Source organism: Trichomycterus rosablanca, chromosome 11 (assembly GCF_030014385.1).
Source record: "Trichomycterus rosablanca isolate fTriRos1 chromosome 11, fTriRos1.hap1, whole genome shotgun sequence".
In the NCBI taxonomy this organism is placed as follows: domain Eukaryota; kingdom Metazoa; phylum Chordata; class Actinopteri; order Siluriformes; family Trichomycteridae; genus Trichomycterus; species Trichomycterus rosablanca.
Window position 1 is genome coordinate 28,123,981 of NC_085998.1, and position 27,797 is coordinate 28,151,777.

General features: G+C 42.3%; 1 protein-coding gene across 3 annotated transcripts in view; it reads left to right on the plus strand.

Annotated features, from left to right (window-relative positions):
• The first annotated feature begins 10,736 nt into the window (after positions 1-10,736).
• Positions 10,737-27,797, plus strand: part of bcl2l13 (BCL2 like 13) — a 34,651-nt gene continuing 17,590 nt past the window's right edge. The window contains exons 1-6 of one of the 3 annotated variants that reach the window (XM_063004131.1): positions 10,737-10,917; positions 14,999-15,161; positions 23,867-23,971; positions 25,464-25,620; positions 26,478-26,550; positions 27,447-27,578. In XM_063004131.1, the coding sequence (XP_062860201.1) occupies positions 15,047-15,161; positions 23,867-23,971; positions 25,464-25,620; positions 26,478-26,550; positions 27,447-27,578 (582 nt within the window). In that variant the 5' untranslated portion in view covers positions 10,737-10,917; positions 14,999-15,046. Of the gene's footprint in view, positions 10,918-10,989; positions 11,051-14,998; positions 15,162-23,866; positions 23,972-25,463; positions 25,621-26,477; positions 26,551-27,446; positions 27,579-27,797 lie in introns of those variants that run through there. The other 2 variants (XM_063004133.1, XM_063004132.1) reach the window with 2 other exon arrangements.

Genomic DNA, 27,797 nt, shown 5'->3' on the forward strand with positions numbered 1-27,797 from the left:
TTCATATTACTGCTAATGTCAACCTGCATCTAAAGACGTGATATTTACAACGCATATCACAGCACAGAAGTGATCTAAAATCAGATTTTGTGACTTACGTTATCGATTAAGATGGCTAATACACTGCTTTTACTGTTATAAACATAGACGGTCCATGTACTTAAGATTCTTAATGAATCTCCGCCCTTATCCCAGATTCCTGAGCTACAGTTCTCATTATTGGCACCATAAAATAAACTTTACAACAAAGAATGAAAGAATATAAAATGGACAGTATTATTGGCATTATTTTCTTCCAATCTACTCACTCACTCACTGTCTTAACCGCTTATCCAATCAGGGTCGCGGAGGCCGAGCCCAACTCCTGAAAAACAACCCCACACCAAACTTTACACTTGGCACAATGCAGTCAGACAAGTACCGTTCTCCTGGCAACCGCCAAACCTAGACTCGTCCATCAGATTGCCAGACGAAGAAGCGTGATTCGTCACTCCAGAGATGCAGCTGCTCGGCCATGGAAACCCATTCCATGAAGCTCCCTACAAAATGTTCTTGAGCTAATCTGAAGGCCACATGAAGTTTGGAGGTCTGTAGCAATTGACTCTGCAGAAAGTTGGCGACCTCTGCGCACTATCATTTTACGTGGCCTACCACTTCGTGGCTGAGTTGCTGTCGTTTCCAATCACCTCCACTTTGTTATAATACCACTGAAAGTTGACTGTGGAATATTTAGTAGCGAGGAAATTTCACGACTGGACTTGTTGCACAGGTGGCATTCTATCACGGTACCACGCTGGAATTCACTAAAGCTCCTGAGAGCAACCCATTCTTTCACTAAAGTTTGTAGAAGCAGTCTGTATGCCTAGGTGCTTGGTTTTATACACATGTAGCCATGGAAATTATTGAAACACCTGAATTCAATGATTTGGATAGGTGAGTTAATACTTTTGGCAAATAGTGTATGAATTGTGTTGTTTATCCAAAAAACATTTGCCCAAAAAGGACTGTAGTCTATGTATTGTCTAGGTTTTGGCTTAAATGGCTTTAAAGAATGCCTTGCACCATTTATCATTCTTTTATTTGATAGTGATGGCACTTATGATGCTCTCAGACAGTCCCTGTCTTCACCTTTGTGTAAAAGGATCATAAAAAGTGGACTTTTTAAATCATAATTCATTGTGAATTTCTAATTCATCATAGTCTGATCTGATTACAATTCTTCAAAACATTGCCAGTAATTGTTATGCCCACATTTCTGTATTTCTATAACTTGTTCTCTTATTGTTTGCTTATTAAGTATTTATAGACCAAATATGTTTATCAAGACGTAATGATGATGTACTTAAAATTCATAGGTGCCAATAATGATGGACAGAACAGAACGTTGGTCAAAGCTTAGGGTCTAAAACCAAAATCATTCACCAGAAACTGGGTGAGAGATAGGATAAACATAACAAGCTTCTGGTTAGACATCCTAGAAATAATCTGTAATATTTTCTATTGTTTTTTATGTTTTTATCATATCAATGTATTTATTAAGTTTTGTATCAATAATGTTCATCTGTAATGTGTTCTAAATGCTAATGTAAATATTACTATATTATGTTATTTAAAATAAAGTTTGACTGTATATAAGTCTCATAAAAAAGGTTGAAAAAGTAAATAGTATAAAAATGTTTGACATGTAAGAAAAAGGGGAAACACTGAAAAAATACCATTAAAGGAATAAAACAACAAAAATACAAATTAATGTTGAACAAAAACATTTCTGCTTAAGAGCAATCAGCTAATACATTTTTGATGAGAAAATTAATAGTTTACTTTTGGAAACAATTAGGTTTGTGGGCAGTTCAAAGAAGTCCTATAAAGTCTTATAAACACACATAAATAACTGATTAAAATGTGTTTGGCTTAGTAGTGAATTAATTTCTCTGAAATATAAAATAAATGGAATAAACTTTTACTCTTCTATACATTTTGCACAAGGGTGGCCTGTATGGCAAGAAAGAAGTATGTCTGTCTTTCTGCCTGTCTATATATCCTATCTATCTGTCTATATGTATATAAAAATCTTGTCTCTCTGTCTAGCTATCTATCTAGCTTTCAGAAAAGTTGGTACATTTTGTTAAATGCAATAAAACAAGAATCTGTGATTTTTACATTTAATTGCACTTTTATTTAACTTGAAAAGTACAAAAAGTTATATTTAGTATTTTGGCTAATTAACTTCATTGTATTTTGTACATCACGGAGCTGGTGGATGTTAGACACCTTGAACTCCTCCACCTTCCACTTGAGGATGCGCCACAGGTGCTCAATTGGGTTTAGTCCATCACCTTTACCTTCAGCTTCCTCAGCAAGGCAGTTGTCATCTTGGAGGTTGTGTTTGGGGTCGTTATCCTGTTGGAAAACTGCCATGAGGCCCAGTTTTCGAAGGGAGGGGATCATGCTCTGTTTCAGAATGTCACAGTACATGTTGGAATTCATGTTTCCCTCAATGAACTGCAGCTCCCCAGTGCCAGCAACACTCATGCAGCCCAAGACCATGATGCTACCACCACCATGCTTGACTGTAGGCAAGATACAGTTGTCTTGGTACTTCTCACCAGGGCGCCGCCACACATGCTGGACACCATCTGAGCCAAACAAGTTTATCTTGGTCTCGTCAGACCACAGGGCATTCCAGTAATCCATGTTCTTGGACTGCTTGTCTTCAGCAAACTGTTTGCGGGCTTTCTTGTGCGTCAGCTTCCTTCTGGGATGACGACCATGCAGACCGAGTTGATGCAGTGTGCGGCGTATGGTCTGAGCACTGACAGGCTGACCTCCCACGTCTTCAACCTCTGCAGCAATGCTGGCAGCACTCATGTGTCTATTTTTTAAAGCCAACCTCTGGATATGACGCCGAACACGTGGACTCAACTTCTTTGGTCGACCCTGGCGAAGCCTGTTCCGAGTGGAACCTGTCCTGGTAAACCGCTGTATGACCTTGGCCACCATGCTGTAGCTCAGTTTCAGGGTGTTAGCAATCTTCTTATAGCCCAGGCCATCTTTGTGGAGAGCAACAATTCTATTTCTCACATCCTCAGAGAGTTCTTTGCCATGAGGTGCCATGTTGAATATCCAGTGGCCAGTATGAGAGAATTGTACCCAAAACACCAAATTTAACAGCCCTGCTCCCCATTTACACCTGGGACCTTGACACATGACACCAGGGAGGGACAACGACACATTTGGGCACAATTTGGACATGTTCACTGTGGGGTGTACTCACTTATGTTGCCAGCTATTCAGAAGACAGTAAATCTACACTGCTATACAAGCTGTACACTGACTACTCTTAAGTTATATCCAAGTTTCATGTCTATAGTGTTGTCCCATGAAAAGATATAATGAAATATTTGCCGAAATGTGAGGGGTGTACTCACTTTTGTGATACACTGTATATAGTGCCTCCAAGTAGTATTCAACCCCCTGCAGATTTTGCAGGTTTACACATTTAGAGTTAACTTAGCATTTTGAAATTTGGACTGTAGATGGGCCTGGACATGTGAAATGCACTGCAGCCAAAAAGAATGTTATTTCTCTGTTTATTATTCTTTCATAAGTCTTCAAAGTTTACCAGAGGGTCAATTATTATTCAACCCCTCAAACCACCAGAATTCTGTTTGGTTCCCTCAAGTATTAAGAAGTAATTGAGATATTAAGAACAATGAGCTTCACATGCTTGGATTAATTATGTTTTTTCCCTGCCTCTTCTGACTATAAAAGCCCCTCCCCAAACAGGTGAACAGCACTCATACATGGTCAACATGGGAAAGATTACTCAAGGCCAAGATTACTCCAGAGACCTGTGCCGGCCTGATCAGGTCTTATAAAAAACTATTAATAGCTGTAATTGCAAACAAGGGTTATTCCACAAAATATTAAACCTAGGGGTTGAATAATAATTGACCCTCTGGTAAACTTAAAAAAATTTTTTTTAATTAATAAACAGAGAAATAACATTCTTTTTGACTGCAGTGCATTTCACATGTCCAGGCCCATCTACAGTCCAAATTTCAAAATGCTAAGTTAACTCTAAATGTGTAAACCTGCAAAATCTGCAGGGGGTTGAATACTACTTGGAGGCACTGTGTGTGTGTGTATATACAGTGTATCACAAAAGTGAGTACACCCCTCACATTTCTGCAAATATTTCATTATATCTTTTCATGGGACAACACTATAGACATGAAACTTGGATATAACTTAGAGTAGTCAGTGTACAACTTGTATAGCAGTGTAGATTTACTGTCTTCTGAAAATAACTCAACACACAGCCATTAATGTCTAAATGGCTGGCAACATAAGTGAGTACACCCCACAGTGAACATGTCCAAATTGTGCCCAAAGTGTCAATATTTTGTGTGACCACCATTATTATCCAGCACTGCCTTAACCCTCCTGGGCATGGAATTCACCAGAGCTGCACAGGTCGCTACTGGAATCCTCTTCCACTCCTCCATGATGACATAACGGAGCTGGTGGATGTTAGACACCTTGAACTCCTCCACCTTCCACTTGAGGATGCGCCACAGGTGCTCAATTGGGTTTAGTCCATCACCTTTACCTTCAGCTTCCTCAGCAAGGCAGTTGTCATCTTGGAGGTTGTGTTTGGGGTCGTTATCCTGTTGGAAAACTGCCATGAGGCCCAGTTTTCGAAGGGAGGGGATCATGCTCTGTTTCAGAATGTCACAGTACATGTTGGAATTCATGTTTCCCTCAATGAACTGCAGCTCCCCAGTGCCAGCAACACTCATGCAGCCCAAGACCATGATGCTACCACCACCATGCTTGACTGTAGGCAAGATACAGTTGTCTTGGTACTTCTCACCAGGGCGCCGCCACACATGCTGGACACCATCTGAGCCAAACAAGTTAATCTTGGTCTCGTCAGACCACAGGGCATTCCAGTAATCCATGTTCTTGGACTGCTTGTCTTCAGCAAACTGTTTGCGGGCTTTCTTGTGCGTCAGCTTCCTTCTGGGATGATGACCATGCAGACCGAGTCGATGCAGTGTGCGGCGTATGGTCTGAGCACTGACAGGCTGACCTCCCACGTCTTCAACCTCTGCAGCAATGCTGGCAGCACTCATGTGTCTATTTTTTAAAGCCAACCTCTGGATATGACGCCGAACACGTGGACTCAACTTCTTTGGTCGACCCTGGCGAAGCCTGTTCCGAGTGGAACCTGTCCTGGTAAACCGCTGTATGACCTTGGCCACCATGCTGTAGCTCAGTTTCAGGGTGTTAGCAATCTTCTTATAGCCCAGGCCATCTTTGGGGAGAGCACCAATTCTATTTCTCACATCCTCAGAGAGTTCTTTGCCATGAGGTGCCATGTTGAATATCCAGTGGCCAGTATGAGAGAATTGTACCCAAAACACCAAATTTAACAGCCCTGCTCCCCATTTACACCTGGGACCTTGACACATGACACCAGGGAGGGACAACGACACATTTGGGCACAATTTGGACATGTTCACTGTGGGGTGTACTCACTTATGTTGCCAGCTATTTAGACATTAATGGCTGTGTGTTGAGTTATTTTCAGAAGACAGTAAATCTACACTGCTATACAAGTTGTACACTGACTACTCTAAGTTATATCCAAGTTTCATGTCTATAGTGTTGTCCCATGAAAAGATATAATGAAATATTTGCAGAAATGTGAGGGGTGTACTCACTTTTGTGATACACTGTATATATACAGGGGTTGGACAATGAAACTGAAACACCTGTCATTTTAGTGTGGGAGGTTTCATGGCTAAATTGGACCAGTCTGGTGGCCAATCTTCATTAATTGCACATTGCACCAGTAAGAGCAGAGTGTGAAGGTTCAATTAGCAGGGTAAGAGCACAGTTTTGCTCAAAATATTGCAATGCACACAACATTATGGGTGACATACCAGAGTTCAAAAGAGGACAAATTGTTGGTGCACGTCTTGCTGGCGCATCTGTGACCAAGACAGCAAGTCTTTGTGATGTATCAAGAGCCACGGTATCCAGGGTAATGTCAGCATACCACCAAGAAGGACAAACCACATCCAACAGGATTAACTGTGGACGCAAGAGGAAGCTGTCTGAAAGGGATGTTCGGGTGCTAACCCGGATTGTATCCAAAAAACATAAAACCACGGCTGCCCAAATCACGGCAGAATTAAATGTGCACCTCAACTCTCCTGTTTCCACCAGAACTGTCCGTCGGGAGCTCCACAGGGTCAATATACACGGCCGGGCTGCTATAGCCATTGATGAACATGAAAGTGAAGTTGAACATCTCCCATGGCCTGCACAGTCACCAGATCTAAATATTATTGAGCCACTTTGGGGTGTTTTGGAGAAGCGAGTCAGGAAACGTTTTCCTCCACCAGCATCACGTAGTGACCTGGCCACTATCCTGCAAGAAGAATGGCTTAAAATCATCAAAAAGATGAGAGAGGTCTGTAATTTTCATCATAGGTACACTTCAACTATGAGAGACAAAATGAGAAAAAAAAATCCAGGAAATCACATTGTAGGATTTTTAAAGAATTTATTTGTAAATTATGGTGGAAAATAAGTATTTGGTCAATAACAAAAGTTCAACTCAATACTTTGTAACATAACCTTTGTTGGCAATGACAGAGGTCAAACGTTTCCTGTAAGTCTTCACCAGGTTTGCACACACTGTTGCTGGTATTTTGGCCCATTCCTCCATGCAGATCTCCTCTAGAGCAGTGATGTTTTGGGGCTGTCGCTGGGCAACACAGACTTTCAACTCCCTCCACAAATTTTTTATGGGGTTGAGGTCTGGAGACTGGCTAGGCCACTCCAGGACCTTGAAATGCTTTTTACGGAGCCACTCCTTCGTTGCCCGAGCGGTGTGTTTGGGATCATTGTCATGCTGGAAGACCCAGCCACGTTCCATCTTCAATGCTCTCACTGATGGAAGGAGGTTTTGGCTTAAAATCTCACGATACATGGCCCCGTTCATTCTTCCCTTAACACGGATCAGCCGTCCTGTCCCCTTTGCAGAAAAACAGCCCCAAAGCATGATGTTTCCACCCCCATGCTTCACAGTAGGTATGGTGTTCTTGGGATGCAACTCACCATTCTTCTTCCTCCAAACACGACGAGTTGAGTTTTTACCAAAAAGTTCCATTTTGGTTTCATCTGACCACATGATATTCTCCCAATCCTCCTCTGGATCATCCATATGCTCTCTGGCAAACTTCAGACGGGCCTGGACATGTACTGGCTTAAGCAGGGGGACACGCCTGGCACTGCAGGATTTGAGTCCCTCTGGGTGTAGTGTGTTACTGATGGTAGCCTTTGTTACTTTGGTCCCAGCTCTCTGCAGGTCATTCATCAGGTCCCTCCGTGTGGTTCTGGGATTTTTGCTCACCGTTCTCATGATCATTTTGACCCCAAGGGATGAGATCTTGCGTGGGGCCCCAGATCGAGGGAGATTATCAATGGTCTTGTATGTCTTCAATTTTCTTACAATTGCTCCCACAGTTGATTTATTCACACCAACCTGCTTGCCTATTGTAGATTCACTCTTCCCAGCCTGGTGCAGGTCTACAATTTTCTTCCTGGTGTCCTTCGACAGCTCTTTGGTCTTGGCCATGGTTGAGTTTGGAGTCTGACTGTTTGAGGCTGTGGACAGGTGTCTTTTATACAGATAACGAGGTCAAACAGGTGCCATTAATACAGGTAACGAGTGGAGGACAGAAGAGCTTCTTAAAGAAGAAGTTACAGGTCTGTGAGAGCCAGAAATCTTGCTTGTTTGTGGGTGACCAAATACTTATTTTCCACCATAATTTACAAATAAATTCTTCAAAAATCCTACAATGTGATTTCCTGGATTTTTTTTTCTCATTTTGTCTCTCATAGTTGAAGTGTACCTATGATGAAAATTACAGACCTCTCTTATCTTTCTATATATACGTATATACTGTATATATATATATATATATATATATATATATATATATATATATATATATATATATATATATATATATATATGTGTGTGTGTGTGTGTGTGTGTGTGTGTGTGTGTGTGTGTGTGTGTGTGTGTGTGTGTGTGTCTTGGTCATTGTCAGCATTCTATATAAATTTCTATGTATTTGTTTGTATGAGTATTAATAAACAGAAAAGAAAATGGACAAAAAGCTTCTTATAGGCTAAATGGGTAAGTATTTAGTGTGACCTCCCCTTAAAACTGGAGCAATAGAAGAAAACTGACCCTCTTAAACCTAGATTTGAAACGTAACCCACTGCGCCACCCCCTGTTGTGTTTATTAATGTGAATTCCTGAATGTAACTTAGACATGCTGTAAGAAAAATGTCCGCTTTAGGGCACTGTTGGACTTTGATTTCCTTAGCCATCGTGTGTGTGTGTGTGTGTGTGTGTGTGTGTGTGTTCGTGTGTTTATGAATTTGTAAAAATAGACAAAATGTACTTTTACTCAGTAGTTAACACTGCACATTGCAGATTACAAAATTCGTCCACACAATGTTGCAAATATCAAAAAAGCAAGTGTAACGCCCTTTTGACTACATACTTGTGTTTGCTGTGTATGTAGATTTTCCCTTCATATTCACATGAAAGTGTGGGCAGCATGGTTCATTGGGTGCCACACGCCATCATGATGGGTGGCTCGGTGGATAACACTGTTGCCTCAGAGTAAGAAGGTCCTGGGATTGATTCCCAGATGGAGTCCTTTCTGTGTGGGGTTTTCATGTCCTCCCCATGTCTGTGTGGGTTTTCTCTGGAAGTTCTGGTTTCCTCCCACAATCCAAAGACACACAGTCAGGTTAATTAGAGATACTAAAAGTACGAGTGTGTGCGCGAGTGTGTGTGTGTGTGTTTGCCCTGTAATGGACAGGTGACCTGTCTAGGTTGTTTTCTACCTTTCGCCCAGTGAATTGTACCCATCGCGACACTGAATAGTATAAAGCTGTGGTAAAACAAGGAATTAGTAAGGCAGGGAATTAACAAAAATGAATGTTCAGTGTTTGGTCGAGTTTACTATGTTCCAGGTTTTGTCCATCTTTTATTAATGCATGGCCACAAAGTGCATGGCTGTACTTTTAATGTATGGCTGCATTTCTAGGCAGCCATGGTAAACCGGTAATTCTATTTGCTGCAAAGGCAAAGTGTTTTTTGTAATTACTTGATACCAGAGGAAGGATTGCCATTTTACCTTGAGGTCCTGATTTTGGGTCAGAATGGTTTCCCATGTCCTGTATTAACACTAGACATAAGTACATTATCTTGGAAGCTGGGTTCACTAATGTTTGTAGAAGCAGTCTGCATGTCTATGTGCTTGGCTTTATACACCTGTGGTCATGGAAGTGATTGGAACACCTGAATTCAAAGATTTGGATAGGTGAGTGAATACTTTTGGCAATATATATATGTACAGGGGCGTCGTAGTGGGGTGAAAAGTGGGACTGAGTTACCAGGGCCCCAAGTCGGGGGAGGGCCCTTGAGGAGTCTAGAAGGAGTCTGGACTGGGGTGAGGGGGGCCCATGGGCACTGCTTGTGCACAGGGCCCAGAATTTGGTGCTACGCCCCTGTATATGTATATGTGAAATTTGTTGAGGGGGCCCAAATTATTTTTTTTTGCACTGGGCCCCATGAGCTCCTAGTTACACCACTGGTGTGGGTAGCACTGTCGCCTCACAGCAAGAAGGTCCTGGGTTCGATCCCAAGCTGGAGCGGTCTGTGTCCTTTCTGTGTGGAGTTTGCATGTTCTCCCCGTGTCTGTGTGGGTTTCCTCCGGGAGCTCCGGTTTCCTCCCACAGTCCAAAGACATGCAAGTGAGGTGAATTGGAGATACAAAATGGTCCATGACTGTGTTCGATATAACCTTGTGAACTGAAGAAACTTGTGTAATGAGTGACTACTGTTCCTGTCATGAATGTTACCGAAAGTGTAAAACATGACGTTAAAATCCTAATAAATAAACAAACAAAACTGTGTGGAGTTTGCATGTTCTCCCCGTGTCTGAGTGGGTTTCCTCCGGGAGCTCCGGTTTCCTCCCACAGTCCAAAGACATGCAAGTGAGGTGAATTGGAGATACAAAATGGTCCATGACTGTGTTCGATATAACCTTGTGAACTGAAGAAACTTGTGTAATGAGTGACTACTGTTCCTGTCATGAATGTTACCGAAAGTGTAAAACATGACGTTAAAATCCTAATAAATAAACAAACAAAACTGTGTGGAGTTTGCATGTTCTCCCCGTGTCTGAGTGGGTTTCCTCCGGGAGCTCCGGTTTTCCCACAGTCCAAAGACATTCAAGTAAGGTGAATTGCAGATACAAAATTGTCCATGACTGTGTTTGACATTAAACTTGTGACCTGATGAGTAACTGTAATGAGTAACTACAGTTTGTCATGAATGTAACGTTAAAATCCTAATTAATTAATAAATATTTAATATATATTTTGTACATTAGCCTGCTTGAGTTTATTAAGTAATAAATTAATAAATAAATTAGTAAATAAATAAATGAACCTTCTACTTGACCTGGTCAACTTCTTTAACGCACTTTTTTGAGAAAGAAAAGTGCATAAAATAGCAAAGACGCCACTTGGCGGTGTACTAATTTGACATACTTTTTAAGGTAGTAAGGTAGTAAGGTAGTAGTCGCCGTTTGGACAGCAGCCAGCCTGGCTAAAACTAGGGATACATGCCAAGCCGCACACTACTTACACGCTAAATAGTGCGAAATTACAACGCGTCCACTTGTGTCATTAGTTTTTGGACATATTGTGTATTAGAATAATATAATACTCAGTGTGGCAGGCAGGCAGCGTGCTTGTGTATGAATCACGACACTATTAAGGGACGGAACAGACAAGAGGCGGTAGGCTGAGGTAAACTAACGCATTTCACTGCTGTCAACTAGTTAGCGGCTAACCACTTAGCTGTTAGCTAACCGTACTCCACACCAGACACTTGTGCGCGTTTAGTTACACACGTACTCAGGGAATTGAACAGCCTGTGTCGGTAAGGTTAACCAGTTTTCTAACTGTTATATTTTATTCTCATTGCTGTCGCTGTACATTTGTGGGTGACATTTGGTAAGTTAGCACACTAGCTAGCTATAATAAGGAACGCTTAGGTAGCAGTAGTGGTAGTGAATATTAAAATAGGAGAACTTGTGCCCTTGTACACAGTGTTCTTCTCATGTGTTGTCGCCGGCGTTTTTGGAAGGACAGTGCAGGGATTTAAAGGGAAGAAATCCTACACGAACATTTAACTTTAACTAATACAAGCTGTTCATGTTAGGAATTATTTAATTCTATTAGAGCAGAACTTCTCATTCATTCCTGTAGTAGTACTGTATAGAGAGACAGAACTTGCACCTGTCATGCATTTAAATATTTTTTTTTCTCACCTATAACTATAATTAACAGCTTCTTGTTTGGCTTAAACATTTTATCTATTTCTATATTATCTTTTTTATTTTTTTTATTATTTTAATATCTTGATTACAGAAGTTTCTGCATGTATGCAAATGTGCAAACTTGATATATCTAGATAAATGTTTATACCTACATGCCTAAATGCATGGCTATATTAAGCATTGTTCCAAGTGAGTTGAAACCTTATATTTGTAAATGGAAATATGTCATTTGGAGTGTTTCTACCCAGTAATGTAAGACAGAATGGTGTCAATGCAGTTTCCCACTTTCATAGTGGGATTTCAAAAACCTGAAGGTCATTTTTGATTATGGTGATTGACTTTTTTAACATTAAAACTGCCTCCTTGTTTCTACACTCACTGTCCATTTTATCAGCTCCACTTGGACTGATAAGTCCATCTGTTTCTCTACATACATTTTTAGCCTGCTTTCACCCTGTTCTTCAGTGATCAGGACCCCCACAGGACCACCACAGAGCAGGTATTATTTAGGTGGTGGATCATTCTCAGAACTGCAGTGACAATGACATGGTGGTGGTGCGTTAGTGTGTGTTGTGGATCAGACACAGCAGCGCTGCTGGAGTTTTTAAATACCGTGTCCACTCACTGTCCACTCTATTAAACACTCCTACCTAGTTGGTCCACCTTGTAGATGTAAAGTCAGAGACGATCGCTCATCTATTGCTGCTGTTTGAGTTGGTCATCTTCTAGACCTTCATCAGTGGGCCGCTGTTGGCTGGATATATTTTTGGTTGGTGGACTATTTTCAGTCCAGCAGTGACAGTGTTGTATTTAAAAACTCCATCTGCGCTGCTGTGTCTGATCCACTCATACCAGCACAACACACACTGACATACCACCACCATGTCAGTGTCACTGCAGTGCTGAGATTGACCCACCACCCAAATAATGCTCTGTTGTGGTCCTGGGAGAGTCCTGACCGTTGAAGAACAGCATGAAAATGGGGCTAACAAAGCATGCAGAGAAACAGATGGACTACAGTCAGTAATTTTAGAACTACAAAGTGCTTCTATATGGTAAGTAGAGCTGATCAAATGGACAGAGAGTGTAGAAACCAGGAGGTGGTTTTAATGTTATGGCTGATCGTTGTATATGCTACACCTACAGCCCCAAATCAGAAAAAGTTGGGACAGCATGGAAATGCAAATAATAAAAAAATCACAGAGTTTCTTTAATTTACTTTGACTTTTATTTGATTGCAGACAGGATGAATCTGAGATATTTCATGTTTTGTCTGGTCAACTTAATTTCATTTATTAATAAACATCCATTCCTGCATTTCAGGTCTGCAACACATTCCAAAAAAAATGGGACAGTAAAGCATTTACCACTTTGTAATGTTGCCATTCTTTTTACCACACTTAAAAGACGTTTTGGCACCGAGGAGACCAAGTGATTTAGTGTTTCAGCTTTTATTTTGTCTCATTCTTCCTGCAAACACGTCTTAAGATGTGCAACAGTACGGGGTCGTCGTTGTCGCATTTTTCGTTTCAAAATTATCCACACATTCTATATTGGGGACAGGTCAGGACTGCAGGCAGGCCAGTACAGTGCCCGTACCCTCTTCATGTCCCGCCATGCAGTCAAATAAAAGTAAATGTAAGGAACCCTGCATTTTTATTTTATTTGCATATTCCAAACTGTTTCCCAACCTTTTATGATTTGGGGTTGTACAATACAGACAAACTTTGTAGCCAATTGACTGTAGCCAATTAGTTGCTCTGTACACTTTGTCACTCCCTTGTATCCCACTTATCAGTCAGAGGGTACTCCAGTAGGACTCCAACTGACCATATGATATTTGGGTGCTGGATCATTGTAAGTACTTCAGTGACACTAACATGACATGAAGTGTAATTGTATGTATGAGTGTATCAGGTGCATCAGTGTTGTTTGGTATTTTAGCCCAATTCATACTAATTATATTCTCCTAAATACTCCTAGTCATTGGGAGCTGCATTTGTCAGTGCACTCTTAGTGTCAGTCTCAAACCCAGATAAAAATAGGAGTGTTGCATCAGGATGGTGATGTAAAAACTCCCAACTCTGCATGCATAACCAGATCTGATGTGGCAACCCCCAAATCTGCAGCAACCAAGTCATATTTATTTGTTTAGCACTTTTACAGTGGACATTGTCTCAAAGCAACTTTACAGCTTACAGGACAAAAACACTGATGAGCAATTGTAGGGCAAATATGAAAATAAATATTCCTAAATATTAAGAGGAAGAGGCCTTGAGAGGAACAAGACTAAAAAGGGAGCCATCCTTCTTGGGTGGCCTTAAGGATCATTTGAGGTCATTAGAATTTGATTGACTAAATATACATCGATCAGCCATAACATTAAAACTACCTTTTTGTTTCTACACTCAATGTCCATTTTATCAGCTTCACTTACCATATAGGAGCACTTTGTAGTGCTACAATTACTGACTGTAGTCCATCTGTTTCTCTACATACTTTTTTAACCTGCTTTCACCCTGTTCTTCAATGGTCAGGACCACCACAGAACAGGTATTATTTAGGTGGTGGATCATTCTCAGAACTGCAGTGACAATGACTTGGTGGTGGTGTGTTAGTGTGTGTTGTGCTGGTATGAGTGGATCAGACACAGCAGCGCTGCTGGAGGTTTTAAATACCATGTCCACTCACTGTCCACTCTATTAGACACTCCTACCTAGTTGGTCCACCCTGTAGATGTAAAGTCAGAGATGATCGCTCATCTATTGCTGCTGTTTGAGTTGATCATCTTCAAGACCTTCATCAGTGGTCACAGGATTCTGCCCACTGGGCGCTGTTGGCTGGATATATTTTTGGTTGGTGGACTATTCTCAGTCCAGTAGTGACAGTGAGGTGTTTAAAAACTCCATCATCGCTGCTGTGTCTTATCCACTCATACCAGCACAACACACACTAACACACCACCACCATGTCAGTGTCACTGCAGTGCTGAGAATGATCCACCACCAAATAATACATTTACATTACATTTACATTTTCAGCATTTAGCAGACACCTTTATCCAAAGCGACTTACATTACAGTTACAGTATATAGTCTGAGCAATTGAGGGTTAAGGGCCTTGCTCAAGGACCCAACAGCAGCAATCTGGCAGTGGTGGGGCTTGAACCAGCGACCCTCTGATCACTGTTTCAGTACCTTAACCACTAGGCTACAGCTGGCCCTAGTAGTAATAGTAGTAATACCTACTCTGTGGTGGTCATGTGAGAATCATGACCACTGAAGAACAGCATGAAAGGGGGCAGAGAAATGCATGCAGAGAAACAGATGGACTACAGTCAGTAATTGTAGAACTACAAAGTGCTTCTATATGGTAAGTGGAGCTGATAAAATGGGCAGTGAGTGTAGAAACGAGGAGGTGGTTTTAATGTTATGGCTGATCGGTGTATACATAAATGTTTTTACTAACATAAGAGTAAAGTGTGAGTATAGCCAGTACTAAACTTTTTCATGTTATTCTGTGTTTTTCCTCCTCTATCTCTATTGAAGTAGGCAGTTTGGTATTGCATGTACCCAGAACTCTGACACGTCACTTTAATGGCTGCCTCTGGCTCCACCAGCGCTGTGCCTGAAGGATATCACTACGAGACCAAATATGCCCTCCTCTGTTACCTCGGTCTGCCCCCGCGATCCCAGTCCAGACCTTCTCAAGGTAAAGAATGCATTCTTCTTGTCACATGACATAGCTGTCACAGTCTGAATCCTTAAATCAAGGATTTAAGTCACTAATGGTTACCATCAGAAAATAATACACATTACACATGATACATTATGCATTTTATTAGTGGTTTAAAACTGTAGTTTCAGTAGTTTGGAAACTTTGAATGTCAGGTCAGGGGCAAAAGAGTGACTACATAAAGGGTGCAGAATTACATACCAGCTCCACCTACTTTAGTTCAGCTGTCATGTACAGATATTGTATGTAAGTGTAGAATGGCCCACAAGAGCACTTCTAAGTTTACTTTGAGTTTTGTTTTAAATATCAGCTGGGGCACAAATATACAAACAGCATCTCAGATCTGCATTTGTTAAACTTTTTAAGTCACGACACCCTTTGAAAGTATGCAAACTCTCGAGTCATCCAAAATGTACTATTAATTGAAAACCTTAGCCTGAGACAATGCACACGACCGGTTTCATATATGATATAATTTCATGGACCGACAGGGATGGGAGGATTTAATATAGAATAACTATAGAATAGAAAATCAGTGTGAATCCTAAGCTTTTTACGCTGCAATGAGATGCTGCTCCCACCTAGTGACAATAACACCCGAAGAGTTTTGGAAAATTAATTGCTCTTGTAGCGATCTCTAATTATTTGTTCTTTCTGTGCGGCCCGGTAATAAATTACCCACGGACCGGTACTGGTCTGCGGCCCGGTGGTTGGGGACCACTGCTTTACACGACACTAAAACCACCTCCTTGTTTCTACACTCACTGTCCATTTTATCAGCTCCACTTACCATATAGGAGCACTTTGTAGTTCTACAATTACTGACTGTGTCCATCTGTTTCTCTGCATGCTTTGTTAGCCCCCTTTCATATTGTTCTTCAATGGTCAGGACTCTTCCAGGACCACCACAGAGCAGGTATTATTTAGGTGATGGATCATTCTCAGCACTGCAGTGACACTGACATGGTGTTGGTGTGTTAGTGTGTGTTGTGCTGGTATGAGTGGATCAGACACATCAGCACTGCTGGAGTTTTTAAATACCGCGTCCACTCACTGTCCACTCTATTAGACACTCCTACCTAGTTGGTCCACCCTGTAGATGTAAAGTCAGAGACGATCGCTCATCTATTGCTGCTGTTTGAGTTGGTCATCTTGGAGATCTTCATCAGTGGTCACAGGACGCTGCCCACGGGACGCTTTTGGCTGGATATATTTTTGGGTGGTGGACTATTCTCAGTCCAGCAGTGACAGTGAGGTGTTTAAAAACTCCATAGCGGGCCGCTCAGGTGGCACAGCGGAAAAAGCACACGCTGCAACCGGAGCTGGATCTCGAGTACGTCGTATCGAATTCAGCTCTGCCTTACCGGTCGAGGCTGAGCGGCTATATGAACAACGATTGGCCGGAATGGTGCAATTACGACCTCTGCTGGCTGATTAGAGGCTCCTACACAGAGATGAGAAAAGAGTGCTCTTGAGGTGTGTCTCTCCGCACGCAACGCTAGGTGGCGCAAAACTTGTCAATGTGTGGGTGGCAAGATGCATACGGCTTGCTGCTCACGTGTCGGAGGGGATGTGGGTTACCTTCGATCTCCTCGGTCAGGGCAGGGATCGGCAGAGGCAGAGAGGAGGCGTGATGCAAATTGGACAATTGGACGCGCTAAAGAGGGAGAAAAAGAGGAGAAAAAGAGGAGAAAATGCATTAAAAAAAAACTAAAAAAAAAAAAGCTCCATAGCGCTGATGTGTCTTATCCACTCATACCAGCACAACACACACTAACACACCACCACCATGTCATTGTCACTTCACCACCCAAATAAAACCTGCTCTGTAGTGGTCCTGGGAGAGTCCCGACCATTGAAGAACAGCATGAACGGGGGGGTAACGAAGCATGCAGAGAAACAGATGGACTGCGATAAAATGGACAGTGAGTGTAGAAACAAGGAGGTGGTTTTAATTTTATGTTTGATGGTTGATCGGTGTACATCTAGCCATATGCTGACCCTGTCACTGACAATATGGAGAAATAAAACATTAAGAGAGGGACATTTATAAATTGTGTAACTATCAATTGTTGGAATTTTTATTTCAACGTCATATTTTCAGCAACACCCTGACAAAGCCAGACGGGCGCCTCGGTTGAGAAAGTCTGTACAAAGTTTCATAGTGTCAACTAGAGATGCATGAGTACCGATACTGGTATTGTACTCGTACTCGCATACGAGGCTCCGATACTAAACATCCGATACCGTGTGCCTAGTGCACGTTGCTGCGTTATGTCTGGTTCACACTACACGATTTTTGCCCTGATTTTCTGCGACTGGTCGGCGCTAGATTTGCCGGCTTGGGAGCAACTCGGCGTTCACTCGGCGATCAAAACTCGGCTCTCGATCGCTAAGTGTGAACTATCCAACAACTTGACCGCTCGGCGACCGGATCGAGTTTTCTAGCATGTCAGATATCTGATCTGAGATGTGCGACTGGGAATGAGTGACATGTCGAACAGCCAATGAGAACGCAGGATACGGTGTGAGGGGAAACGCAGGAGAGGAGTGTAAACAGGTGGGACAGGGGGATAATATAGTTTATATCAGAATACACCGGCACACACACACGTTTTACAGTATTTCTGACCTGATCGTTCTCTACAAAACATAACAACAAAACACCAACATTGCAAAAATATTTATTAACCTCCAACTCATTACAGAACAATCCATGCTATTTGTGTTGCCAAATCCACTCAGATTCATTTATTTTTCCTCCTTGATTTCATCACATCAGCGCACAAACACTTTGATCGCTCGCTACTTGTTGACGTGCATTTTTGGACGTGGTATCATTAAACTTCTCGTCACTTCTCACGTGTGTTTTTGTTTAAAAAAAAAAAAAAAAAAAACGGTATTCTAAATAGGTATTGGTATTGGTATCGGCAAGTACAAAAATACTTGTACTCGTACTCGTACTCGTACTCGGTTGGGAAAAAATGGTATTGATGCATCCCTAGTGTCAACTTTGTGGCATGGCCTTTTGATTTGTTGGTTGTGATAATGTGCCTTTGTGAACTGGACTAGTTTGACTGCACCCATAAAGTACATGGAGCAGTGATGTTTTGAAATATACAATGAACCATCAACCACAGACCATGAATTAGAAGCTCCCGAATGGCAACATTGTCCACAGTCAACTTAGCTTTTACAGCTAAATTTTCAGCTCCGCAGTCACGTTTACAGCACTGATAGTGTGCAACTTTAAACACAGCATTATAGACTAATGTGTGCATGTATTTACATTTAAATGTGTCAAAACTCGAATACATCGTATCGAAACTTGGCTCTGCCTGCCGGCTGAGGCTGAGCGGCCACATGAACAACGATTGGCCTGTTCAGACGGGGGGATTAAGCCGGATGGGGACTCTCTCTCAGACTAGTGCGATTATGACCTCTGCTGGCTGGTTGGTGGCGCCTGCACGGAGATGGGAAAGTAGTGCGGTAGAGGGTGTGGCTGTCCGATTTGCAGAACTTTGTTTTGTATTGGTTGTTTCTTTTGTGTCTTCTGTTTATGCATTCTCTCCCAATATTTGGTGAATTTCTGCTAAAAAGAAGCTCTGAGATGCTCAAAAGCAAATGCTCCATAAATAAGCTAATGAAAGGCTAACATACCCTTTAGGCTGTATGCTTTTGTCTCTATGCTTCTCTAAAACCTCAAACATTATTCATAGCAAATGAAATGAGATGGCATACCCCCCTCTGGCACATCAGGACGGCCCAGTGTTTGCTCTGCTTCCATTCTCATTGAGGAGCTCCAAACGTAGATCACTGATCTCTTGATCCCTGTTTTCCGCTTGACCCAGCCCATGCCGTAACGGCCTGTCGGTTTCAATCACTATTCAGTTACTTCCACATCACTGGCTCAAAGTGCAATGGAGCTCAGTCGAACCACACCGAACGCCATCTTAGCAATGCCACAGGGCAAATGGCACAGACTTATTATAGAATTTTCCATTCTATTACATGACTCTTCTCAGAGGAGTTTTGTCCTGTCACACTTTCGCCATACCTGGAATGAAGTCCAGTTTATTTTTAGAACATTTTACAGTCAATAAATTGAGGTTTTTGTTCACATGTATGTGCTTCCATTTGTTTGTGTTTCCATCATTCAAATAATTGAACACATTTTATTATGACATAGTAAAAGTGTACTTAATTTTGTTAACCTTGTGTGTCAATGTTGAAATGAATTCAGCCCAGCCTGTTAAATGTCAAAGAGTTTAAGGTTATGCCAAACACACTAGAGAGAACCTTGCCAGAAAATGCTTGTAGGTTTGTTCAGTCTGACTTGCAAAACACAGCTGTAGCAGCTGTGTAGCAAAGCACAGACACTCTCCAAACGGTGGTGCATAGCAAAGCACAGGGACACTTTCCATAGGAGCTATGTATAGCAAACCCCAGAGACTCTCCATGACAGCTATGCTTTGCTATGCACCACTGTTTCTAGAGTGTCTGTGCTTTGCTACACAGCTGCTACAGTTGTGTTTTGCAAGCCAGAGACACTATATATAATAACTGTGTAGCTGTTATGGAGAGTGTCTTGCTGTGCAAATCAGCTGTTTTGGACAGGGTCTCTGGGCTTTGCTAGGCACATCTTTTATGGAGAGTCTCTGTGCTTTGCTACACACAGTTGTTAGGGAGAGTCTCTCTGTGCCTTACTATGCACTGCTTTTATGGGGGAGTGTTTCGGCTTTGCTATGCACAGCTGTTTTGGAGTGTCTCTGCTTTGCTGTACAGCTCTGTTGGAGGGTCTCTGTACCTTGATAAGCACAACTGCTATGGACAGGGTCTCTGGGCTTTGCTAGGCACATATGTTATGGAGAGTCTCTGTGCTTTGCTACACACAGCTGTTAAGCATAGTCTTTCTGTGCCTTACTATGCACTGCTGTTATGGAGAGTCTCTGTGCTTCGCTACACACAGCTGTTAAGCATAGTCTTTCTGTGCCTTACTATGCACTGCTGTTATGGGGAGTGTCTCTGCTTTGCTATGCACAGCTGCTCTGCAGTCTGTACCATGTTATGCAAAGCTGTAATGGAGAGTCTTTGTGCTTTGCCACACACAGCTGTTATGGAAAGTGTCTCTGGGCTTTGCTACACACAGCTGCTGTGAAGAGTCTTTGTACCTTGCTTCGTAAAGCTGTTATGGAGAGTTTTTCTGCCATGTTATGCGCAGCTCTTTGTGCTGTGCTATGCACAGCTGCTATGGAGATTTTCTTTACCTTGCTAAGCACAGCTGCTATGGAGAGTCTCTGTGCATTGCTACACACAGCTGCTCTGAAGAGTGTCTCTGCTTTGCTATGCAAAGCTGTTATGGAGAGTCCCTGCTTTCCTACGCACAGCTGTTATAGCGAGTGTCTCTGTGCCTTGTTATGCGCAGCTGACATGGAGAGTCTATGTTGCTACACAAAGTTTTTATGGAGAGTTTTTCTGTCTTGCTTCACACAGCTGTTATGGAGAGTCTCTGTGCTTCGCTACACTTCTTCACATTGCCAGAAAGTATCTGGGGAAAAGTGTTCTTTCCACACAGGGCCAGCTGGATGAAATAGTTAAGTTAATAGTTAACACTGGTTTGGAGAGTCTTTCTGCTTTGCTATGAATAGCTGTTATAGAAAGTGTCTCTCTGCTGTCCTGTGCACAGCTGTTATGCAGAGTCTCTGTGCTTTTCTATGCACAGCTGTTTTGGAGAGTCTCACTTCTTTGCTACACACAGCTGTTTTGAAGAGCCTGTGCTTTTCTATGAACAGTTGTTATAGAGAGTCTCTGCTTTGCTACACACATCTGTTATGGAGAGTCTCTGTACTTTGCTACACACAGCTTATATGGAGAGTGTCTCTGCTTCGCTATTCACAGCTGTTATAAAGAGTCTCTCTACTTTGCTATGCACAGCTGTTTTGGAAAGTGTCTGGGCTTTGCTACACACAGCTGTCTTGAAGAGTCTCTGGGCTTTGCTACACAGCTGTTTTGGAAAGTCTCTGTGCTTTGCTACACACACAGCTGTTTTGTACAGTCTCTGGGCTTTGCTACACACAGCTGCTATGGAGAGTCTCTTTGCCTAGCTACGCACAGCTGTTATAGAGAGTGTCTCTGTGCCTTGTTTTGCACAGCTGCTATGTAGAGTCAATGTACTTTGCTATGCAAAGCTTTTATGGAGAGTTTTTCTGCCTTGCTATGCGCAGCTGTTATGAAGAGTTTCGCTGCTTTGCTAAGCACAGCTGTTTTGAAACGTCTCTGCACAGCTGTTACGGGAAGTCTCTGTGCTTTGGTACACACAGCTGTTAAGGAGAGTCTCTATGTGCCTTACTGTACACAGCTGTTATGGAGAGTGTCTGGTTTGCTATGCACAGCTGCAATGGAGAGTGTCTCTGGGCTTTTCTATGCACAGCTGTTATGGTGAGTGTCTCTGCTTTACTATGCACTGCTGTTATAAAGAGTGTTTCTGTTTGGAGTTTGGAGTTTACCACTGTTTGGAGAGTGTCTGTGCTTTGCTACACAGCTGCTATGGATAGTGTCTGTGCTATGCTATGCACCACTGTTTGGAGAGTATCTGTGCTTTGCTATGCACCACTGTTTGGAGAGTATCTGTACTTTACTATGCACCACTGTTTGGAGAGTGTCTGTGCTTTGCTATGCACCACTGTTTGGAGAGTGTCTGTGCTTTGCTATGGACCACTGTTTGGAGAGTGTCTGTTCTTGCTACACAGCTGCTATGGAGAGTGCCTGTGCTTTGCTATGCGCCACTGTTTGTAGAGTGTCTGTGCTTTGCTACACAGCTGCTGTGGAGAGTGCCTGTGCTTTGCTACACAGCTGCTGTGCAGAGTGTCTGTGCTTTGCTATGCACCACTGTTTGGAGAGTATCTGTGCTTTGCTACACAGCTGCTATGGAGAGTGTCTGTGCTTTGCTATGCATCACTGTTTAGAGAGTGTGTGCTTTGCTATGCACTACTGTTTAGAGAGTACCTGTGCTTTGCTACACAGCTGCTATGGAGAGCATCTCTGCTTTGCTATTCACCACTGTTTAGAGAGTGCCTGTGCTTTGCTACACAGCTGCTATGGAGAGTGTCTGTGCTTTGCTGTGCACCACTGTTTAGAGAGTGTGTGCTTTGCTATGCACCACTGTTTAGAGAGTACCTGTGCTTTGCTACACAGCTGCTATGGAGAGTATCTGTGCTTTGCTACACAGCTGCTATGGAGAGTGTCTGTGCTTTGCTATGCATCACTGTTTAGAGAGTGTGTGCTTTGCTATGCACTACTGTTTAGAGAGTACCTGTGCTTTGCTACACAGCTGCTATGGAGAGCATCTCTGCTTTGCTATTCACCACTGTTTAGAGAGTGCCTGTGCTTTGCTACACAGCTGCTATGGAGAGTGTCTGTGCTTTGCTGTGCACCACTGTTTAGAGAGTGTGTGCTTTGCTATGCACCACTGTTTAGAGAGTGCCTGTGCTTTGCTACACAGCTGCTATGGAGAGTGTCTGTGCTTTGCTATGCACCACTGTTTAGAGAGTGTCTGTGCTTTGCTATGCACCACTGTTTAGAGAGTGTCTGTGCTTTGCTATGCACCACTGTTTAGAGAGTACCTGTGCTTTGCTACACAGCTGCTATGGAGAGTCTCTCTGCTTTGCTATGCACCACTGTTTAGAGAGTGCCTGTGCTTTGCTACACAGCTGCTATGGAGAGTGTCTGTGCTTTGCTATGCACCACTGTTTAGAGAGTTGCTGTGCTTTGCTATGCACCACTGTTTAGAGAGTACCTGTGCTTTGCTACACAGCTGCTATGGAGAGCGTCTCTGCTTTGCTATGCACCACTGTTTAGAGAGTGCCTGTGCTTTGCTACACAGCTGCTATGGAGAGCGTCTCTGCTTTGCTATGCAAAGCTGTTATGAACAGTCTCTGTGCTTTGCTACACACAGCTGTTTTGGAGTCTGTGCTTTGATGCACACAGCTGCTATGAAATGCGTCTCTGCTATGCTAAGCAAAGCTGTTATGAAGAATCTGTTTTTCTCTGCACAGCTGTTAGTGTCTCTGCTTTGCTACACACATCTGTTATGAAGAGTCTCTGTACTTTGCTGCACACAGCTGCTATGGAGAGTGTCTGCCTTTCTATGCACCACTGTTATGGAGAGGAGTGGCCTAGTGGCTTGGTGGGTAGCACTGTCACCTCACAGCAAGGCAAGGAGGTTCTGTGTTTGATTCCCAGGTGGAATGTTCTGGGTCCTTTCTGTGTGGAGTTTGCATGTTCTCCCGGTGTCTGTCTTGGTTTCCTCTGGGTGCTCCGGTTTCCTCCCACAGTCCAAAGACATTCATGCGAGGTGAATTGGAGATACAAAATTGTCCATGACTGTGTTTGACATTAAAAACTTGAACTGATGAATCTTGTGTAATGAGTAACTACCGTTTCTGTCATCAATGTAACCAAAGAGTGTAAAACATGATGTTAAAATCCTAATAAAAAATAAACTGTTATGAAGAGTCTCATTGCTTTGCTACTTAGCTATTATGGAGAAGGAATATCCCTCTGCGCCACCTGGGTGCATTTTCGGCATTTCTTAATGAAGCATTTATATTTGGTAAATATTGTGTTTTTATTGTTAGGGTTGAGTTTTTTTTTTATTTATTTATTTTTTATTTTTTTTTTAGGAGCATTTGGACAGGCTGCACAGGAAACAGATGTGGACAAGACCAGAAGGGTAAAGGAGCAGATTGAAGAGGAGCTTAAACAACTAGAGGAGGAAATCACTGCGTGTAAGGAACATGCACATTTACAGATAGATGTGAACACAAATGTTTACACTCCCATACTCTTAAATCAAATTCACATTTTATCCATATTCACAACAATTCATACCAGCAGGGCGGCATGGTCGCCTCACAGCAAGAAGGTCCTGGGTTCGATTCCCAGGTGGAGCGGTCCTGGTCCTTTCTATGTTCTCCCTGTGTCTTTGTGGGTTTTCACTGGGAGCTTTGGTTTCCTCCCACATTCCAAACACTCATGATGGTGTTTGGCATTGAATCTGAACTGATGAATAACCTGTAAATGAATAACATGTACACCGATCAGCCATAACATTAAAACCACCTCCTTGTTTCTACACACACTGTCTATTTTATCAGCTCCACTTACCATATAGAAGCACTTTGTAGTTCTACAATTACTGACTGTAGTTTATCTGTTTCTCGGCATACCTTTTTTTTTTTAGCCTGCTTTCACCCTGTTCTTCAATGGTCAGGACCACCACAGAGCGGGTATTATTTAGGTGGTGGATCATTCTCAGCACTGCAGTGACACTGACATGGTGGTGGTGTGTTAGTGTATGTTGTGCTGGTATGAGTGCATCAGACACAGCAGCGCTGCTGTAGTTTTTAAGAACCATGTCCACTCACTGTCCAATCAATTAGACAACCCTACCTAGTTGGTCCACCTTGTAGATGTAAAGTCAGAGACGATCGCTCATCTATTGCTGCTGTTTGAGTTGGTCATCTTTTAGACCTTCATCAGTGGTCACAGGACGATGCCCATGGGGCGCTGTTGGCTGGATGTTTTTGGTTGGTGGGTTATTCTCAGTCCAGCAGTGACAGTGAGGTGTTAAAAAACTCCATCAGTGCTGCTGTGTCTTATCCACTCATACCAGCACAACACACACTAACACACCACCACCATGTCAGTGTCACTGCAGTGCTGAGAATGATCCACCACCTAAATAATACCTACTCTGTAGTGGTCCTGGGAGAGTCCTGACCATTGAGGAACAGCATGAAAGGGGGTTAACAAAGCATGCAGAGAAGCAGATGGACTACAGTCAGTAATATTAGAACTACAAAGTGCTTCTATATGGTAAGTAGAGCTGATAAAATAGACAGTGAGTGTAGAAACAAGGAGGTGGTCATAACGTGTAGCCTGTAACTACTTGTCCTGTCATGAATGTAACCAAAGTGTAAAACATGACGTTAAAATCCTAATAAACATTAAATAATGAATAAATTATAAAAATATAAATAATCTTATTATTCAGTATGTTCATATTTATAATAGGTAAACAGTGCTACTGCTGTTTTTAACACATGTAACTACAATCGGCCCAGCATTCAAAATGACCCTGACCCAGACATGCACAAGTGTTACAAAATAGGCATTGCCATGTGTACTTTTGGGGAGTGATCCTAATGTTTTGGCTGATTAGTGTAACTTTTAGTTTAGCATTTGTTTAGTGAGCACATCATCTGTTTGTTTATGCAGCTTTTCCAAGAACAGGCTTTGATCGGCACACATCCCCAGTGTTCAGTCCAGCGAATCCAGAGAGCTCTATAGAGGATAGTTTGGCCGTGCTAGGGGACCGTGTTTCACAAGACCTGGATATACATCTGGATTCAGCGATACAAACACTCCTCAATAGGTCAGTGATCCTGTCATAATGTTATGCCTAGTCGGTGTATCTTGTAGCCATGAAAATATAAAGTGGACTCAAAATATAAAAAAACACTATTAACAGACTGAAACATAATACCTTGCATTCCATAAATTGCACAAATATGTGCTGGGCATGGCGTTAAATGCAAATAAAATAATAATAAATAAAAGTAATTCCCAAGCATGTTTCCTTACTGCCCTGTTATGTGCAAAAGCAGCATTTGGAGAAATGATGTGGTGACTTTACACTATACACTATATGGACAAAACTATTGGGTCACCATTACTAATTACTGAATTAATGTGGTTCAGCCACACCAATTGCTAACAGGTGAAATAAATTAATTGTATTAAAGAAATTATATGCTTCCAAGTTTGCAGCAACAGTTTAGAGAAGACCCTCTGTGCACAAGGCAAGGTCCATAGACATGAAAAAAAAATAAAATAAAAAGCACCTGAGGCCTGTATAAAGTCCTGACCTCAGCCTGACTGGACCAGCTTTGAAATGAACTGGAACAGTAATTGAGGCTTTCTTGACCAACATCTGTGCTCAGCCATACAAATGGTCTTTTGACTGAATGGGCACACATTCTCACAGACATACAGACATACACACAAGTCTTGTGAGAGGCCTTCTCAGAGGACTGGCTAATAACATTTGTTTTTTAGATGGGATGTCCAACAAGCTCATGGTCAGGTGTCCAAATATTTTGGCCATATAGCGTACATCATATGTTAGTTCTTTTCCCACAGGTTGCTAGCTGTTGAGTTACGTGGAAGGTCAACTGAACTGAGAGCCAGTTAAAAAATACATCAAGCAATAATTGAGTTCATGTTTTGCAGTCAGCTGGACTATGAAGATTTCCAAAGTGCAGTGCAAGAAGTATCCTCTCATTCTCAAGGGGGCTGGAATAAGGTGAGAAATAAGTTTCTGAGTTTGTAATAAACTGTTAAAAAAAGTTATGAAATTATTTTACTAATTACTATACATTGGCCGGCACGGTGGCTCAGTGGGTAGCACTGTCGGCTCACAGCACGAAGGTCCTGGGTTCGATCCCCTGGTGGAGTGGTCTGGGTCCTTTCTGTGTGGAGTTTGCATGTTCTCTCCGTGTCTGCGTGGCAGTTTGGTGGAGGGGGGATTATTGTGTGGGGTTGTTTTTCAGGAGTTGGGCTCGCCACCTATAGTTCCAGTGAGAGGAACTCTTAATGCTTCAGCATACCAAGAGATTTTGGACAATTTCATGCTCCCAACTTTGTGGGAACAGTTTGGGGATGGCCCCTTCCTGTTCCAACATGACTGCACACCAGTTCACAAAGCAAGGTCCATAAAGACATGGATGAGCGAGTTTGGAGTGGAAGAACTTGACTGGCCTGCAAACCGATAGAACACCTTTGGGATGAATTAGAGACTGCGAGCCAGGCCTTCTCGTCCAACATCAGTGTCTGACCTTGCAAATAAACTGGAAGAATTCTGGAAGAGTAGTCAAAAAATCCCATAAACAAACTCCTAAACCTTGTGGAAAGCCGACTTGTGGAAAGCCACTTGTGGTAGGTCGACATCATATTAAACCCTATGGATTAAGACCGGGAAGTCACTTAAGTTCATATGTGTGTAAAGGCAGACGAGCGAATACTTTTGGCAATATAGTGTATTTTCAGCCTAAACTATGAACGATAAGTCAGTCAAGACACAATGTACAATTCTGTTATTTAACTTTTTTGCAGCTCTACCTACATGGTTCACTTACCAAAAAGGTATTATTCATTTAGTCAAAGTTTATTTATTACTTTATCTTCTTCCTCTCTGTTCAGGTTTTGGTCCCGTTGGTGTTATTACAAGCTTTACTGAATAAGGGGCAGCCACTTTCCTCGCTGCTTGCTTATGGTGAGCGGTATCTACAAGAATCACAAGAGGCAGACTTCATCATACAGCAGGGTGGATGGGTGAGTGGACTCTTCTCTTGGTGCAGAGCCAAAAATGGTAGTGGTAACGATTGTAAAAATGGTAGAAAATGACTCCAGTCGACTGAAAGCAAGTTTTAAAGGTGTGGCGGTGGCAGATTTTTGAGAATTTGGTTTCTCAGTGGGAACAAATATCTAACATGAGTAAAATCACATATGGTGTTGGTGTCTCACAACTTAATTTAGTCCTTACATTAGATT